The 17,541-nt window shown below is 46.2% G+C and overlaps 1 protein-coding gene across 2 annotated transcripts in view; it reads left to right on the top strand.

Annotated features, from left to right (window-relative positions):
• LOC120932811 overlaps positions 1 to 16,545 on the top strand; it is a 40,813-nt gene extending 24,268 nt beyond the window's left edge. Inside the window, exons 8-11 of one of the 2 annotated variants that reach the window (XM_040345547.1) lie at positions 6,228 to 6,270; positions 9,732 to 9,857; positions 10,031 to 10,056; positions 16,147 to 16,545. In XM_040345547.1, coding sequence (XP_040201481.1) covers positions 6,228 to 6,270; positions 9,732 to 9,857; positions 10,031 to 10,056; positions 16,147 to 16,214 — 263 coding nt within the window. In that variant the 3' untranslated portion in view covers positions 16,215 to 16,545. Of the gene's footprint in view, positions 1 to 1,112; positions 1,156 to 6,227; positions 6,271 to 9,731; positions 9,858 to 10,030; positions 10,057 to 16,146 lie in introns of both variants that reach the window. The other variant, XM_040345548.1, reaches the window with a different exon arrangement.
• Positions 16,546 to 17,541: the final 996 nt, after the last annotated feature.

Raw genomic sequence — 17,541 nt, 5'->3', positions numbered from 1 at the left:
AAAAACCGCAGAGGTGATCAAATACCACCAAAAGAAAGCTCTATTTGCTGGAAAAAAAGGACGCCAATTTTGTTTGGGAGCCACGTCGCACGACCGCGCAATTGTCTGTTAAAGCGACGCAGTGCCGAATCGCAAAACCTGACCGGGTCCTTTAGCTGCATTTTGGTCCGGGTCTTAAGTGGTTAAACCAGATTAAAGTGGGAGTAAGCTCCCATACATGAATCCTATAGGTACTATAAATATCTCCTAAACGTGACGTTGTTGTGGCTCTGGCCACTCACACAGCCAGAGTCCGCGAACCGGAAGGAAGACCAGATGAAGATGGAAGCCCTGTCAGCGGTGACAGCTCAGCGCTGGAAGGGCTTCGTTCTAAGATAAGTTCCATATAAGGTGCTAGCATGCAATGCATACTAGCACATTCGATTTTTGCCTTACAGGTTAAAAAAAGAATATAATGTCTGGGTATGAATACAGCCGTGGCCAAAAGTGTGAACTGCTGCCAGGAGACATGCGATGCAGGAATCCGCAGTGGATTTGCAGGGTTCCCGCATCACTGCAGTGTGAACCGAGCCTCTTATTCTCAGACTGTCTGCACTCAAACAGCTGTGTAGTATACAGTGAAACCTCGGTTTACGAGTAACGTGGTTAACGAGCGTTTTGAAAGAGTAACTTTAAAAAAAATCCTGACTCAGTTTGCAAGTGAAACGAGCAGGATTCAAGCCAATTGGGTGTGCAGTACCGCATTGGACCAGAGGTGCGGGGGCGCCGGTGACACTCGGAACGGTTTGGAGCCTTTCGGAAATACTCAGAATCACTTGAAATTACTCCGCTCCCGAGTGTTTCCAAGCCTTTGCGAGGGTTTCCAATTTCCGCCGATCTGTCCTCGAGTATTTCCGAGGCTCTCTTGCGCCCCCACCTCTGGCCACATGCGGTATTGCATGCAAGTCAATGAGGAACAAATTATCTTCGTTTCCATCGACTTCTATGGGGAAACTCGCTTTGATAGGCGAGAGCTTTGAATTACAAGCATTCTCCTGGAACGGTTATGTTTGTAATCCAAGGCTCCACTGTATCTTTATAATCTGTTGACCCCTTTATAATATTTATTTCAGAATGCAGACTGCACATTGTATTCCATGGATGTCTTCAGGCAAGGTAAGACATTGGAAACCAAATTAGCAATTTGCCATTTTTCCACAAGTGTTTAGACCAGGGATAATGCTTTATATCCTTTTTTATTTTTGTATAAAATGTTTATTTTACGTACAAAAAGTCTTCTAAAGGCCCATACACACGATTGGATTTTGCGGATCGGATTATCCGCTCGTGTGTGCACAAATCCATCGGACTAAAATCCAAAGTACAAACACGCATGCTCCAAACCAGTGCTAAACATCAGACAACAATAGCAGAAATTGCCCAAAGGGTGGCGGTAAAGAGCTGAAAAACCACGTGGTTTGGTGAATGTTGGCTGAAAATGTTGTGCCGTGTGTGTGCAGAACAATTTCATGGACAACTCCCTTCGGACAAAAATCCCCGGAAAAGTAAGATGGAAGTCCGATTGTGTGTACGAGGCTTTATGCCGCGTACATGATCGGAAATTCCGACAACAAATGTTCGATGTGAGCTTTTTGTCAGAAATTCTGACCGTGTGTAGGCTCCATCGGACATTTGCTGTCCAGTCCAGTTCACACCATAATGCGTGCATTCGTGCATTATCGCATGTTCCTGTATGATGTGTGTTTGACAGCCTATTATTTTAATGGACTGCCAAATGCAATACGACAACCCCACTAGGGCTAGTTTACACTTGCTTCAAAACAAGGCTTCAGACACACTTTGTTAAAGCTCTCTGAACGCCAGTCAAAGCCCCTGTCACTAAATAAAATGGTTAGCTTACAGTTTTGTTTACACTATGCTTTTGTGCCGGGCGCAAGTACGTTCGTGAATCAACGTATCTCCCTCATTTCCATATTTGAACAGGAAATCAATGGGAGCGCCACCTGCGTCCAGCGTAAATATGCGCCCACGATACGCCGGCGTAGGCAAGTTACGTCTGTCGGATGAAGCCTATTTTTAGGCGTATCTCAGTTTGTGGGCACGGCGCATAGATACGACGGCGCATATTTGCACGTACGCTGCGTATCTCGAGATACGCCGGCGTAAGTGCTTTGTGAATCCGGGCCTCTGTCGAATCTTTTTTTTTTTCTTTTCTTTTTTTTTTAAGATTTCGCTGAATCGTCTTAGGCCCCATACACACGACCGAGTTTCTCGGCAGAATTCAGCCAGAAACTCGGTCCGAGCCTTATTCTGCCGAGAAACTCGGTCGTGTGTACACTTTTCAGCGAGGAAGCCGACGAGGAACTCGTCGGGCCAAATAGAGAACATGTTCTCTATTTTCTCGTTAGTCAATGGGAAAAGTCGGCCCGCCGAGATCCTCGGCGGCTTCAACACTGAACTCGACGAGGAAATCGATGTGTTTGGCACGTCGAGTTCCTCGGTCGTGTGTACGGGGCCTTAGAACTTTCAACAGACACCATAAGCCTTCAATGACAGATTCAACCTTAATTAATTTGGATTTTCGGACAAATGCATTTTTTAACGAAAAACATAATAGATAAAAACGAATTTCGGGAGTAACTAAATAAATTTATTTTTTCGGACGAAAACGAAATTCCGAAACAAAATATTTCAGTGTGCACATGTCTACTTTATTGTTCTCCCCATTGAATTCACTTGTCTCCCCATGTCTCTCTTCTAGTTGATTCTATTCGACCAGTCAGAATTTTTTAAACCTGCTTCCCCCTCCACCTATGGAATGGACACTGCTGGATATATATACGTTCCTGCTTCCTGCCAGAGTGGAGCACGTAAGTGAAGGCTTCAATTTGTAAACTCCCAGCAGAGCCAGTCACCATTGGGCTCCTGTAATAATCAGAATGTCCATTGCTGAATGGGTGTAGCCTCACCTTTCGGGAATTACTTGTTTTTTTACTATTTACCGTATTTGCCGGGGGATAAGGCTACTGGGCGTATAAGACGACCCCCTAATTTTCCAGCTAAAATGTTGGTTTTGGGATATACTCGCCGTATAAGACGACCCCCTTCCCCCCTCACTGTACCGTTGCCTCACCTCACTGTGCGATTGCCTCACCTCACTGTGCCATTGCCTCACCTCACTGTGCCATTGCCTCACCTCACTGTGCCATTGCCTCACCTCACTGTGCCATTGCCTCACCTCACTGTGCCATTGCCTCACCTCATTGTGCCATTGCCTCACCTCACTTCGATAATCTCCATACCTTATCCCTGGCAGAGTCAGTCAGACTGCGGGCGTCCATTTTTTAAAAACCGTGCCTCCTCCTCGTGGTGTTCCGTGATGGGCGGAACACTCAGTTTCCCAGCAGAGCCTGTGTTCAGTGTTCCGCCTATCACGGACGTCGTCTCCTGCCAAACAAAGGTACTCAATCCCCCCTCCCCCTGATAAGTGCCAAATGTGGCACTGGAGGGGGGGGGAGAAGACGCATAAGTGGAAGTTCCACTTTTGAGTGGAACTCCGCTTTAATAGCCAGTTTTACCCTCTTCCAATATATACATAATGTCAGTTATCAGCCTTGAGGTCAGGAAGGAGACAGGTCATCCTTTACAGGGCCTTACAGCCTTACACTGGGCGGACATGTCCACCTTGACAGGAAGAGAATACAAGTAAATAGCAGAACATACCCCAATCCCTACACTACTGTAACAATGTAAAGTGTATGTCAAGGCAAATTAAAGAAGAAAAAAAAACATATGCAGATTCCCCCATGTTTTATTCCTTCAAAAATAGTTACATTACAAAGAAAGATTAGCTGCCCGACTTTGATTGACAGCAGCGGGAGCCAATGGCGTCACACTGCTGTCTTAGCCAGTGAGGGGGGGGGGGGGGGCCCGGGCAGCTGAGTCTCTTTTACAGCATTGCGGGATCTTGATGGACCTCATGTAAGTATTGGGGGGGGGGGGGGGGGCTGAGGGGATGCATTAAGATAAAATACTTTCTGCCTTTACAACCACTTTAACCTCCAAAACGGGAAAGTCTTCTTCACAGTAAGAGCTGTGAAAATGTGGATTAGACTCCCTGAAGAGCTGGTTCTGGCCAACTCAGTAGATTGTTTTTCTGGATTCTTCCTAAATGTACAAAATATTACTGGATACTAGCATTTATAGGTAAAGCTGATCCAGAAAAAATATCCATTGCCTCTTGGGGGATCAGGAAGGATTTTTTACCCCCATTGGAGCAAATTGGATAATGCTTTGTTGTTTTTTTTTCTTCTGTGGGTTGAACTGAATGGACTTGTATCTTCTTAACCACTTAAGGACCGCCTCCTGCACATTTACGGTGGCAGAATGGTACGGCTGGGCACATGCACGTACAGGTATGTCCTGTGCTAGTACCCAGCCGTGGGTCACGGGGGAGCGCCCGCGACCCGGTCCGAAGCTCCGGGACCCGCGGACCCGATCGTCGCTGGAATCCCGCGATCGGTCCCTGGAGCTGAAGAACGGGGAGAGCTGTGTGTAAACACAGCTTCCCCGTTCTTCACTGTGGCGGCGGCATCGATCGGGTGATCCCTTTTATAGGGATACACAATCGATGACGTCACACCTACAGCCACACACCCCTACAGTTGTAAACACACATGAGGTCACCCTTAACCCCTACAGTGCCCCCTAGTGGTTAACTCCTAAACTGCAATTGTCATTTTCACAGTAAACAGTGCATTTTTATAGCACTTTTTGCTGTCAAAATGACAATGGTCGCAAAAATGTGTAAAAATTGGCCGATGTGTCCCTCATAATGTCGCCGTCACGAAAACAATTGCTGATGTAGTAGTAAAAAAATAATAATTAAAAAAAATGCAATAAAACTATCCCCCATTTTGTAATTCGCTATAAACCGATAAACGCTTATTGCGATTTTTTTACCAAAAATAGGTAGAAGAATACGTATCGGGGCCTAAACTGAGGAAAATAAATGTTTTTTAATATATTTTTGGGGGATATTTATTATAGCAAAAAGTTAAAAATATTGCATTTTTTCAAAATTGTCGCTCTATTTTTGTTTATAGCGCAAAAAATAAAAACCGCAGAGGTGATCAAATACCACCAAAAGAAAGCTCTATTTGCTGGAAAAAAAGGACGCCAATTTTGTTTGGGAGCCACGTCGCACGACCGCGCAATTGTCTGTTAAAGCGACGCAGTGCCGAATCGCAAAACCTGACCGGGTCCTTTAGCTGCATTTTGGTCCGGGTCTTAAGTGGTTAAACCAGATTAAAGTGGGAGTAAGCTCCCATACATGAATCCTATAGGTACTATAAATATCTCCTAAACGTGACGTTGTTGTGGCTCTGGCCACTCACACAGCCAGAGTCCGCGAACCGGAAGGAAGACCAGATGAAGATGGAAGCCCTGTCAGCGGTGACAGCTCAGCGCTGGAAGGGCTTCGTTCTAAGATAAGTTCCATATAAGGTGCTAGCATGCAATGCATACTAGCACATTCGATTTTTGCCTTACAGGTTAAAAAAAGAATATAATGTCTGGGTATGAATACAGCCGTGGCCAAAAGTGTGAACTGCTGCCAGGAGACATGCGATGCAGGAATCCGCAGTGGATTTGCAGGGTTCCCGCATCACTGCAGTGTGAACCGAGCCTCTTATTCTCAGACTGTCTGCACTCAAACAGCTGTGTAGTATACAGTGAAACCTCGGTTTACGAGTAACGTGGTTAACGAGCGTTTTGAAAGAGTAACTTTAAAAAAAATCCTGACTCAGTTTGCAAGTGAAACGAGCAGGATTCAAGCCAATTGGGTGTGCAGTACCGCATTGGACCAGAGGTGCGGGGGCGCCGGTGACACTCGGAACGGTTTGGAGCCTTTCGGAAATACTCAGAATCACTTGAAATTACTCCGCTCCCGAGTGTTTCCAAGCCTTTGCGAGGGTTTCCAATTTCCGCCGATCTGTCCTCGAGTATTTCCGAGGCTCTCTTGCGCCCCCACCTCTGGCCACATGCGGTATTGCATGCAAGTCAATGAGGAACAAATTATCTTCGTTTCCATCGACTTCTATGGGGAAACTCGCTTTGATAGGCGAGAGCTTTGAATTACAAGCATTCTCCTGGAACGGTTATGTTTGTAATCCAAGGCTCCACTGTATCTTTATAATCTGTTGACCCCTTTATAATATTTATTTCAGAATGCAGACTGCACATTGTATTCCATGGATGTCTTCAGGCAAGGTAAGACATTGGAAACCAAATTAGCAATTTGCCATTTTTCCACAAGTGTTTAGACCAGGGATAATGCTTTATATCCTTTTTTATTTTTGTATAAAATGTTTATTTTACGTACAAAAAGTCTTCTAAAGGCCCATACACACGATTGGATTTTGCGGATCGGATTATCCGCTCGTGTGTGCACAAATCCATCGGACTAAAATCCAAAGTACAAACACGCATGCTCCAAACCAGTGCTAAACATCAGACAACAATAGCAGAAATTGCCCAAAGGGTGGCGGTAAAGAGCTGAAAAACCACGTGGTTTGGTGAATGTTGGCTGAAAATGTTGTGCCGTGTGTGTGCAGAACAATTTCATGGACAACTCCCTTCGGACAAAAATCCCCGGAAAAGTAAGATGGAAGTCCGATTGTGTGTACGAGGCTTTATGCCGCGTACATGATCGGAAATTCCGACAACAAATGTTCGATGTGAGCTTTTTGTCAGAAATTCTGACCGTGTGTAGGCTCCATCGGACATTTGCTGTCCAGTCCAGTTCACACCATAATGCGTGCATTCGTGCATTATCGCATGTTCCTGTATGATGTGTGTTTGACAGCCTATTATTTTAATGGACTGCCAAATGCAATACGACAACCCCACTAGGGCTAGTTTACACTTGCTTCAAAACAAGGCTTCAGACACACTTTGTTAAAGCTCTCTGAACGCCAGTCAAAGCCCCTGTCACTAAATAAAATGGTTAGCTTACAGTTTTGTTTACACTATGCTTTTGCTTTGCTTCGCCTTTGCTTCAAAAATTATACACCATGTCACTTTAGTGGTGCTTCAAGTCTATGACAAAGCTTGCTTGAAGCACCACTGAAGCATCATCGAAGCACCACTGAAGCCTCACTGAAGCACCACCAAAGCATCACAGAAGCATCAAAAACACATCAAAAAGCATGTTGAAGCGATAGGTGCTTTGGTGGTGTTTCGAGGATGAAGCACCACTAAAGCGACATGGGGTATAATTTGTGAAGCAAAGCCGATGCTTTAACAAATCATGTCCGAAGCCATGTTTTGAAGTAAGTGTAAACTAGCCCTTAAAGAGGAAGTAAACACTCCTTAAAGAGGAAGTAAAAATACGGGAAAAAACACCTGCAAGAGAAAGGCATAATGAGCTAGTATGCATGGCATACTAGCTCATTATGAATTACTTACCTGAGATCAAAGCCCCCAAAGCGGTCCTCAATCACGGCGTAACGTATCCGATTTACGTTACGCCGCCGCAACTTAGACGGGGAAGTGCTGTATTCTCAAAGCACTTGCCCCTTTAGTTGCGGCGGCGTAGCGTAAATCGGCCGGCGTAAGCCCGCCTAATTCAAATTTGGATCAGGGGGGCGTGTTTTATGTAAATGTACTGTGATCCGACGTGATCTCCCAGTGTGCATTGCTCCTAATACAGCGCAAGGACGTATTGGGTTTGACGTGGACGTAAATGACGTCCAGCCCCATTCACGGACGACTTACGCAAACTACGTAACTTTTTCAAATTTCGACGCGGGAACGACGGCCATACTTAACATTGTTACGCCGCACTTATGCCACCATATAGCAGGGGCAACTATACGCCGGGAAAAGCCTAACGTAAAAGGCGTAACTTTACTGCGTCGGCCGGGCGTACGTTCGGGAATTCGCGTATTTAGCCAATTTGCATACTCAAAGCGGAATTCGACTGAAGCACCACCTAGCGGCCAGCGTAAAAATGCAGTTACGATCCGACGGCGTAAGAGGCTTACGCCTGTCGGATCTAACAGATATCTATGCGTAACTGATTCTAAGAATCAGGCGCATAGATACGACGGCACAACGCAGAGATACGACGGCGTATCTGGAGATACGCCGTCGTATCTCGGTTGTGAATCTGGGCCATAGTGTTTACAAAATAGGGGATAGTTTTATTGCATTTTTATTAATTATTTTTTTGTACTACTAATGGCGGCGATCAGAGATTTTTTTCGTGATTGCGACATTATGGCGGACACATCGGACAATTTTGACACATTTTTGGGACCATTGTCATTTTCACAGCAAAAAATGCATTAAAAATGCATTGTTTACTGTGAAAATGATAATTGCAGTTTAGGAGTTAACCACTAGGGGGCACTGAAGGGGTTAAGTGTAACCTCATCTGTGTTTCTAGCTGTAGGGGGGCGGGGCTGGATGTGTGACGTCATTGATCGTGTTTCCCTATATCAGGGAACACGCGATCCATGACAGCGCCACAGTGAAGAGCGGGGAAGCTGTGTTTACACACAGCTCTCCCCGTTCTTCAGCTCCGGGGACCGATCGTGGGACTCCAGCGGCGATCGGGTCCACGGGTCCCGCGGCCGCGGAGCTTCGGACCGGGTCGCGGGCCTGCGACCCACGGCTGGGCACTTAAAGAGGACGTACAGGTACGTGCTTGTGCCCAGCCGTGCCATTCTGCCGACGTATATCTGCAGGAGGCGGTCCTTAAGTGGTTAATCTAGGCTTACCTGTAGGTTAAAGTGGTCTGTTAAGCCCTGTACACACGATCGGATATCTGATGGAATCTAATCCGATGGATTTTTTCGTCGGATATCCAATGAAGCTGACTTCCATCAGTCTTGCCTACACACCATCGGTCAAAAATCCGACCGTGCCAAAACACGGTGACGTATAACACTACGACGAGCCGTAAAAAATGAAGTTCAATGCTTCAGAGCATGCGTTGACTTGATTCTGAGCATGCGTGGATTTTTCTCTGATGGAGTTCCACACAGACGATCGAATTTTTCTATCGTTTTTTTATCCGTAGGAAAAAATTAAAACATGTTCTATTTTTTTTCACCGATGGAAAAAAGACCGATGGGGCCCACACACGATCGATTTGTCTAATGAAAACAGTCCATTGGTCTGTTTTCATCGGACAAACTGATTTTGTGTACACGGCTAACCACTTAAGAGCGACCTTAAGCAATAATATTACGTTACAACCCCATTATGTCTCCTCCCCTTTTCTGATTGGTCCCACTATTCTTTGCTTAGTGTTTGCTTTAGCTAAAAAAAGAATAAAAAACTGAAACAGTTTACGCCTGTGAATGAGGTGCACAATGGGGGGGCTAATTGAAAACATATGGGAAACACAAAGTACAGCATTCCCCTGCGTTCAACCCCATTAGGCAGCAAAGGGGACCTGGAAAAGCTGCCTCTAATGTATGAGGAAAACAAAGTCGTGGTTGCATACAATGCCAAATACAAATGTGGAATCTCTGTGCTGTATGACGGTGCCTCTGCATCCTGAGGTCCTATAGAACTAATTCCCTTCAAAAGTCAAAAGGATAGGTGATGAGTTTGCAAATTTTTTGAAAAGCTTCAAAAATGCAAAACAAATGGCGGTCCTTAGGCTTGTCTAAACGTGGCCGTCTTGCTGGCTGATTGAGATGTGTTTTTTTTATATGCAGGGAGAAGCTCGGCGATAAATACGCCAGAAACACCGGATACAACCAAGTCGCTGATCTGAACAACTTCATCATCCTCTATCCTCAGGCCAAATCTAACATGTCTAACTTCAATGGATGCTGGGACTGGTAATTGTATCCTCCATTGTATAGAAATGTAACAAACTGACAAGAAAACAACTGTGTATCATATAATATAATACAAAAGAAACAAAGACATCTTTTTATTATGAAATATTTACACAACATTATACAGCGGCAGAATCTGAGATCTAATGAGTATTTTTCTGTCTCTCGGACAGGTGGGGATTCAGCAGTAAAGAATACGGTAAGATATTTGTGTTTTTCATGGATAAGATTCGCCTTTCTTGGAGAACTAGCTGTCCCCTTGCTGAAAATGCTAATTACCTGGCTGTCTAAAGCTTTAATGGGAGTCACGCATGTGGAACCATTATAATCCTGATATTCGTGCTTGTTCCTGGTCAGTAACTGGTACCAAACCAGTGGATCAGCATGACAACTATTTTATACCCAATCATTTATGCCGATACTCCTGAAGTATCCATTATGTCCAATTAGAAGTATTCTTAGCTTATGCCTCATACTTTTTGCTATAATAAATATCCCCCAAAAATATATAAAAAAATAAAATTTTCCCCCACAGTTTAGGCCGATACGTATTCTTCTACATATTTTTGGTAAAAAAAATTGCAATAAGCATTTATCGATTGGTTTGGGCAAAATTGATAGCGTTTACAAAATAGGGGATAGTTTTATTGCATTTTTATTATTTTTTTTTTTTACTACTAATGGCGGCCATCAGCAATTTTTTTCGTGACTGCAACATTATGGCAGACACATCGGACAATTTTGACACATTTTTGGGACCATTGTCATTTTGACAGCAAAAAGTGCTATAAAAATGCACTGTTTACTGTGAAAATGACAATTGCAGTTTAGGAGTTAACCACTAGGGGGCGCTGTAAGGGTTAAGTGTGACCTCATATGTGTTTCTAACTGTAGGGGGCGGGCTGGACATGTGACCTCATTGATCGTCTTTTCCTGTATCAGGGAACAGACGATCAATGACACTGCCACAGTGAAGAACAGGGAAGGTGTGTTTACACACACCTCTTCCCGTTCTTCAGCTCCGGTGACCGATCGCGGGACACCCGCGGCGATCGGGTCTGCGGGTCCCGCGAGCGCGGTCATGGAGCTTAGGACCGGGTCGCAAACACGCCGGCGATGGCGCGCTCACGACCCCACGGCTGAGCTTAAAGAGACACGTACAGATACGTGATTGTGCCCAGCCGTGCCATTCTGCCGAGGTCTATCGGCGTGAAGGGGTCCTTAAGTGGTTAAGCAAGTTTTCTTTGGAAAAAAAGATTTAAACACTTGCCGACCAGCGATGTACATTCTAAACTTCAAGTGGTTATACCGAAAAGATGCATGCATCATCCCGCTACCATTCTTTTAGTGCGGATGGTCGGCTCTCTTGTAAAAGTAATACTAGCAGCTCACTAGCTTCTGGATTGCTTTCACCAGCAGCAGGGGGCTGACCAACCCCTCCTGTTGCCTTCTGCGGCTTTACCAGTATCCTGGTCCCACCGTGAGTCCTAATTGACCAGCTGGCATTTCCGCTGGCTGATCATAGAGGCGGTCAAACACTGAAGCTGCTTTGAACGCCTCTATGATATAGGAACCCGCAAGTAATAAGCTTACATCACTTCCGGTTTCCCCGGAAGTAAATGGTGATATTTTAAAATGAACAGCATTTGATCACACTGATCTTGGTGTGATCAAATGCTTTTAAGGGCGGAGGAGGGATTATGAGGTCTTACAGACCCCAGATCTCTCCATAAAGAGTACCTGTCACATGCCAATTGCTGTCATGAGTATTGCTTACATTCCTTGTGACAGCAATAAAAGTGATATTTTTAAAAAAAAAAAAGCAATTAAAGCGAACGTGAAAAAAAAAAGGGGCAGATCCAGAGAGAGAGAGTACGGCGGCGTATCTACTGATAGGCCGGCGTACTTTCAAATTACCCACGTCGTATCTTTAGTTTGAATCCTCAAACCAAGATACGATGGCATCTGGGTTCGATCCGACAGGCGTACGGCTTCGTAATACTTTGGCGTCCGCTGGGTGGAGTTCGTGTTGGGTATGCAAATGAGCTTTTTAGTCGTCTGCTTTTTCCGGCGTATGGTTAAAGCTGCTATTTTGCGGCGTATAGATAGACTTGCCATGTTAAGTATGGTCGTCGTTTCCGCGAAATTTTAATTATTTTTTTTGCGTAAGTCGTCCGTGAATAGGGATGGACGTAAGTCACGTCTAAGTTAAAAAAATGACGTCGTTGCGACGTCATTTCGCGCAAAGCACAGCGGGAAATTTTGAAACAGAGCATGCGCAGTTCAATCGGCGCGGGGACGCGCTTCATTTAAATGAATCACGCCCCCTAATCGCCGATTTGAATTCCCCCGCCAGAAATACACTACGCCGCCGTAACTTACGGCGCAAAATCTTCCTGGATTCGACTTAAAGCCAGGTAAGATACGGCGGCGTAGCGTATCTCTGATACGCTGCGCCGTTCTAAATGTATGTGAATCTGTTCCCTAGTATTTAAAATTTTCACAGATGCGAGGTATCATCACAAACATCAGTTAAAGGGCCGTAATTCTAGCACCAGACCTACTGTGTAAATTTAAAGTGGTAACCTGTAAAGCAGGGGTGCCCAACCTTTTGAAGAACGAGGGCCACTTAAGCAACTTGGTAACCAGTCAAGGGCAACAATGAGCGGAGCGGGCGGATGACAGGTCATTGCTACTCTATAGGCCCTCCGATCCGCCCAGATGAAAGGGGACAAATTCCCTTCTGTTTTTCGGATTGGAGGTAGGCGGGCGTAAACAAACATCTGTCGCTCTATAGAGGTGAATTGAGGGTCCCATTTGGTCGAGCTGATCATGTGAAAAGGGCTTAAGACTGCTTTCACACTGATGTGCTGCAGTTTAACCACACCGCGGGTGCAGCGTAGTGCACCTGCGTCTATTCTGCGGGTTAGCTGAACTTTGCCATAGACACCACCGGTGGCAAAATCCAGCGCTGTAGAGGAAGCTTATGGACTCTGCTCCACAGCCACTTTCTTCCTCTACCACCAGCTTCATTCACAACACGGATGCTGTGGTATGGCAGGTCGGCAACCTGAGCTTGCCAACCCACCATTCCAGAGCAGGAGGTCGCGGGCCACATCAGAGGGCTCCACGGGCCACATATGGCCCCCGGGCCACTGGTTGGCCACCCCTGCTGTAAAGGCTTTTAAAGCATCGCCTATGGATTATAAAATGTATGTTGTTTTCTGCCGTTACAAGCACATCTGCAATTTTAAAGAGTGACATGTTTGGCAGTGTAACATCATCTTTTATATTTTACAAAAATTATATATTGTCTTTTTTTTATATGAAAATTCAAAAAGTGTATTTTTCCACAAAAAAAATGCATTTGTAAAACCGCTGCACAAATACTGTGTAATATAAAATATTGCAACACCTATTAATTTATTCTCTAGGGCCTCTGTTTAAAAATATATATATATATTTAAAATAATGTATAATGTTTGGGGGTTCTAAGAGATTTTCTAGTAGAAAATACTGATTGATGCATGTAAACAAAAATTGCCAGAAAAGCCCTGGTATTCAAGTGGCACATGAATAAAATCTGACCATTATAGGCACCCCAGGCAGTGTAATATGATATGTTCTAACCCCTGTAACTGCCATGTTTGCTGCATAGCTTGACTTGTTTAAACTGGCAAGGTCAACAGGTAATAAGACTATGTTATAAGGGGTAGTCAGAAGAAAAAAACTGCCATGTTAATACTACCGAATGACTCCATCATATACAGCATTTTTTCCATAGTCCCCCTTTATACAGTAGGTGAACCCGATTTTGTGTCAATCTCGCTCTCTTTCTCGGCGAGATTGAGCACCTACGAGCCCCATCGCGGGAGCCAGCGCCGAGCTGGCTTGCCGCGATGGAGACAGAGCCGTCATAGAAGCGACGGGAGATCCGACTTGGATTCCCGCCAATTCTACACGTGTGCGGCGTTTGTTATGAATCCTGAGGGGGAAGTCCCCGCCGGATTTTAAATAAAAATCCGGCATGGGTCCCCCCCTCAGGAGCATACCGGGCCCTTAGGTCTGTTATGGGTTGTAAGGAGAGCCCCCCTACGCCGAAAAAAACGGCATAGGGGGTCCCCCTACGATCCATACCAGACCCGTATCCAAAGCACGCTACCCGGCCAGCCAGGAAGGGAGTGGGGACGAGCGAGCCCCCCCCCCCCCCCCTCCTGAGCCGTACCAGGCTGCATGCCCTCAACATGGGGGGGTTGGGTGCTCTGGGGCAGGGGGGCGCACTGCGGCCCCCCCACCTCAGAGCACCCTGTCCCCATGTTGATGAGGACAGGGCCCCTTCCCGACAACCCTGGCCGTTGGTTGTCGGGGTATGCGGGCGGGAGGCTTATCGGAATCTGGGAGCCCCCTTTAATAAGGGGGCCCCCAGATACCGGCCCCCCACCCTAAGTGAATGAGTATGGGGTACATCGTACCCCTACCCATTCACCTGCAAGAAAAGTGGTAAAAACACAAATAAACCACACAGTGTATTAAAATATTTTATTAGTCTGCTCCGGAGGCCGCCCCCTGTCTTCTTTATTAGCTCTTTTACCAGGGGGGGCTTCTTCTTTGACGTCTTCGGGTGGGTGGGGGCCGCCGTCTGGTTCTCTTCCACCGCCGGGGGGGGTGGCTTTTAAAAAAGCCCCCACCCCCCCGGCGGGTTTCCTCCGGCGTCTTCGGCGGGGCTCTTCTTCTTCCGCTATCCCGACGGGTCTTCTCCGCTATCCGGGGGGTCTCGCCGCTCTCCGCTGTTGACTCGTCGCACCCCGGTTCTTCGTCTCGCAGTCCGGTCCCTTCTTCCGTGCTGTACGTCTTCTTCCGCGCTGTGACGTCATGTTCTTCACTTCTCTTCTTCTCCCGATGTTGACTCGCCGGTCCTCCTCGCTGAAATGACGGATGCGCGCCTTGCATCGGACCTATATAGGCCTCACAGTCCCATCATGCTCTGTACCTACCCATGTGATACCTACCAAGATGTCGGCGAGATCTCGGCACCACGTCGCCGAGTATCAGCGCGACGCTGTCGTGCTAAAAGCACAATATCACAAACACCTACTGTAGCAGTTATTAAAGGAGAAATCCACGCAAGGCTCGTTTGGCTGTACTTCTCCTATGGATCACAGGATTGCAATTCATTTTGCATTCCTGTGACCCGTTTTCAGCAGAAAGCAGGCTGAAGTCCGCTCTCTGCTGACGTCATCGATTTCAGTCCAGGCACCGCGTCATGCTGACCATGGAGTCTGGATTCGCAAGGAGGGAGACTGACAGTCACTAAGTGACTGGTGGTGTTCGATCGCTTGGTTCTCAGTGTAGAGGCCGGGGGACTGATGCTGCATCCACCTAGGTAAATATAAAAGGGACTGACTTTTAATGAAAGGACACTTACTTGTCCAAGGATCCAGCGCCGTCCTTGCCTGGGTCGGTTCTTCGCCAGTTTTTGGATTCCCAGCCAGCTTCCCACTGCGAGGAAAAAAACGGGAGGAAGATATAGGCCCGGATTCACAGAGAGCGGGCGCACATTACGCCGCCGTAGCGCAAATAAAATACGCTACGCCGACGCAGCGCACAGAGGCAAGCATGGAATTCACAAAGCCACTGCTCCCAAAACTGCGCTGGGTTTGCAAGGCGCAAGTCGGCGTAGGTGGAAGTGGGGGTGAGCCATGCAAATGAGGCGTGACCCCTAATGCAAATGATGGTCCGAGCGCCAGACAGATACGTATCACGAATTGCGCATGCGCAGGGACGTGGACGCATCCCTCTGCGCATGCTCACAACCACGTCGGAACAACTGCCTAAGATACGCCGGATCACTGCCTACGCCATGAACGTAACCTACGCTCAGCCAGACACACGTCCAACATAAACAACGTAAAATACGCCGGCTTGAGTTCCCTGGTGCAGACCTTTGCATGTCTGCTGCTGGGTTACACCTGCTTTATGGGGCATAACTTTACGCCGGACGTACAACTTACGCGCACATCGCGTAGCCTGCGTCGGGTGCACTTACGTTCGTGAATCGCCGTATTTCCCTCATTTTCATATTTGAATGGCTAAATAATGGGAGCGTCCAGCCTAAATGTGCGCCTACGCATACATCGGCGCAAGTGCTTTGTGAATCCGGGCCCCAAAGTGTAACTTCCCGTTTTGAGTGAAGTTCTTCTTTAAGTACAGTCCCATGTGCCTACAGTTACACCAAGAAACCCAGAATATGCATCTCTCCAGAGACACTAACCCTACTCACCTTTTTCAGCTAACAAGAATGGACACGAGATGGTTGGCGTTGAAAGGATGATGCTGAGGACTTTGGGACAGTATTAAAGTTTTCACAGCAGCGGAGATGGAATAGTGGGGTCACCCACCAGTGGACTGACTGTTACAAATGTCATGTAATTTCTTGTAAATAATGAAAACATTCATGTTAAATCCTCATCCCTCCCTTGATATTTTGTCTAACGTCATCCATTACTGGAGAGACACTTTAGTTGTTGACGGAGTAAGAAGCATTAAAGAACAAAATGCTGACTCAGGATTCTTCATGAATAACAACTTGATATTTGCCATCATAATCAGAATTCTTTATGTTACGAAAGTACATTCACAAAGTTCTATATAATTTAACTTCTTAAATAGAGTTTCGAACTATTGCAAATTATGTTTTTACATTGCTCTGTTCCTTTTTTCGGAAGAGGCGGGACATACTTTTAAATGGAATGTGTTTGAATGGTTGTCTGGCCAAATCAACACTAGAGTCTCCCAGATGAAGAGCTGTCTCCTGCAGTATTTCCTTTTACTTTTAGCCACATGATGCCCCCAGTCTTCCAGGTTAAATGACAACCAATAAAATTCAGCTCAGAAGACCGAGAGCTTACTGTGAGTGCAGTGCCCCATAGGACGCCCTGAGGGGTCACCATGGTGCCTTTCATTTACAGTGCAATGATGCAGAGAGCAATGCTAACACCAACAAGTCAATACCACTCTCTGCATTAACAGGAGATAGGAGCAATGTGATTTAAACCTTTAAATACCCTATGGGTGTAAATACGGATGATGAGGGCAGTATTTTCAATATGAAGCTAAGATCAAGAACACAGGGACATTCGCTTAAAAAAGCAGGAGGAAAGTTCAAAACTAACCTTAGAATTTTTTTAACCACTTCATGACTGTGCTATAGCTGAAAAGATGGCTACAGCATGGCTCTCTCATTCTGTCTATGGACCTCCTCCCAAAACCACGCCCCCCGCGCATCCTTCGGACACAGCTGATCACAGATTGCAGGTAAAGAGCCAAATACAGCTGTCCTTTACCATGTGATTAGCTGTGTCCAATCACAGGTGATCATATGTAAACAAACCTCCCAGTTATAGGCATTCCTTTCCTCATGTGCTGTCACAGTGCGAGGGAAGGAGAGCCGGTAACCGACAAGTATGAAAGGGAACATATACACAGATAATCAGGGAACTGATCATCAGTGCCCTCATTATCAGAGCAGACCTATCAGTGCTGCTTATCAGTGACCATCAGTGCTGCCTCATCAGTACCCATCAGTGCCGCCTATCATTGCCCATCATTCCTGCCTCCTCAGTGCCACCCCAATCCATTCCCATGTGTGCAGCCTATCAGTGTCCATCAGTACAGACTTATCGGC

The sequence above is a fragment of the Rana temporaria genome, chromosome 3 (assembly GCF_905171775.1).
Source record: "Rana temporaria chromosome 3, aRanTem1.1, whole genome shotgun sequence".
NCBI classification, from domain to species: domain Eukaryota; kingdom Metazoa; phylum Chordata; class Amphibia; order Anura; family Ranidae; genus Rana; species Rana temporaria.
The sequence above is the reverse complement of the archived record's forward strand: the minus strand, read 5'-3'. Positions and strand labels throughout refer to the sequence as shown.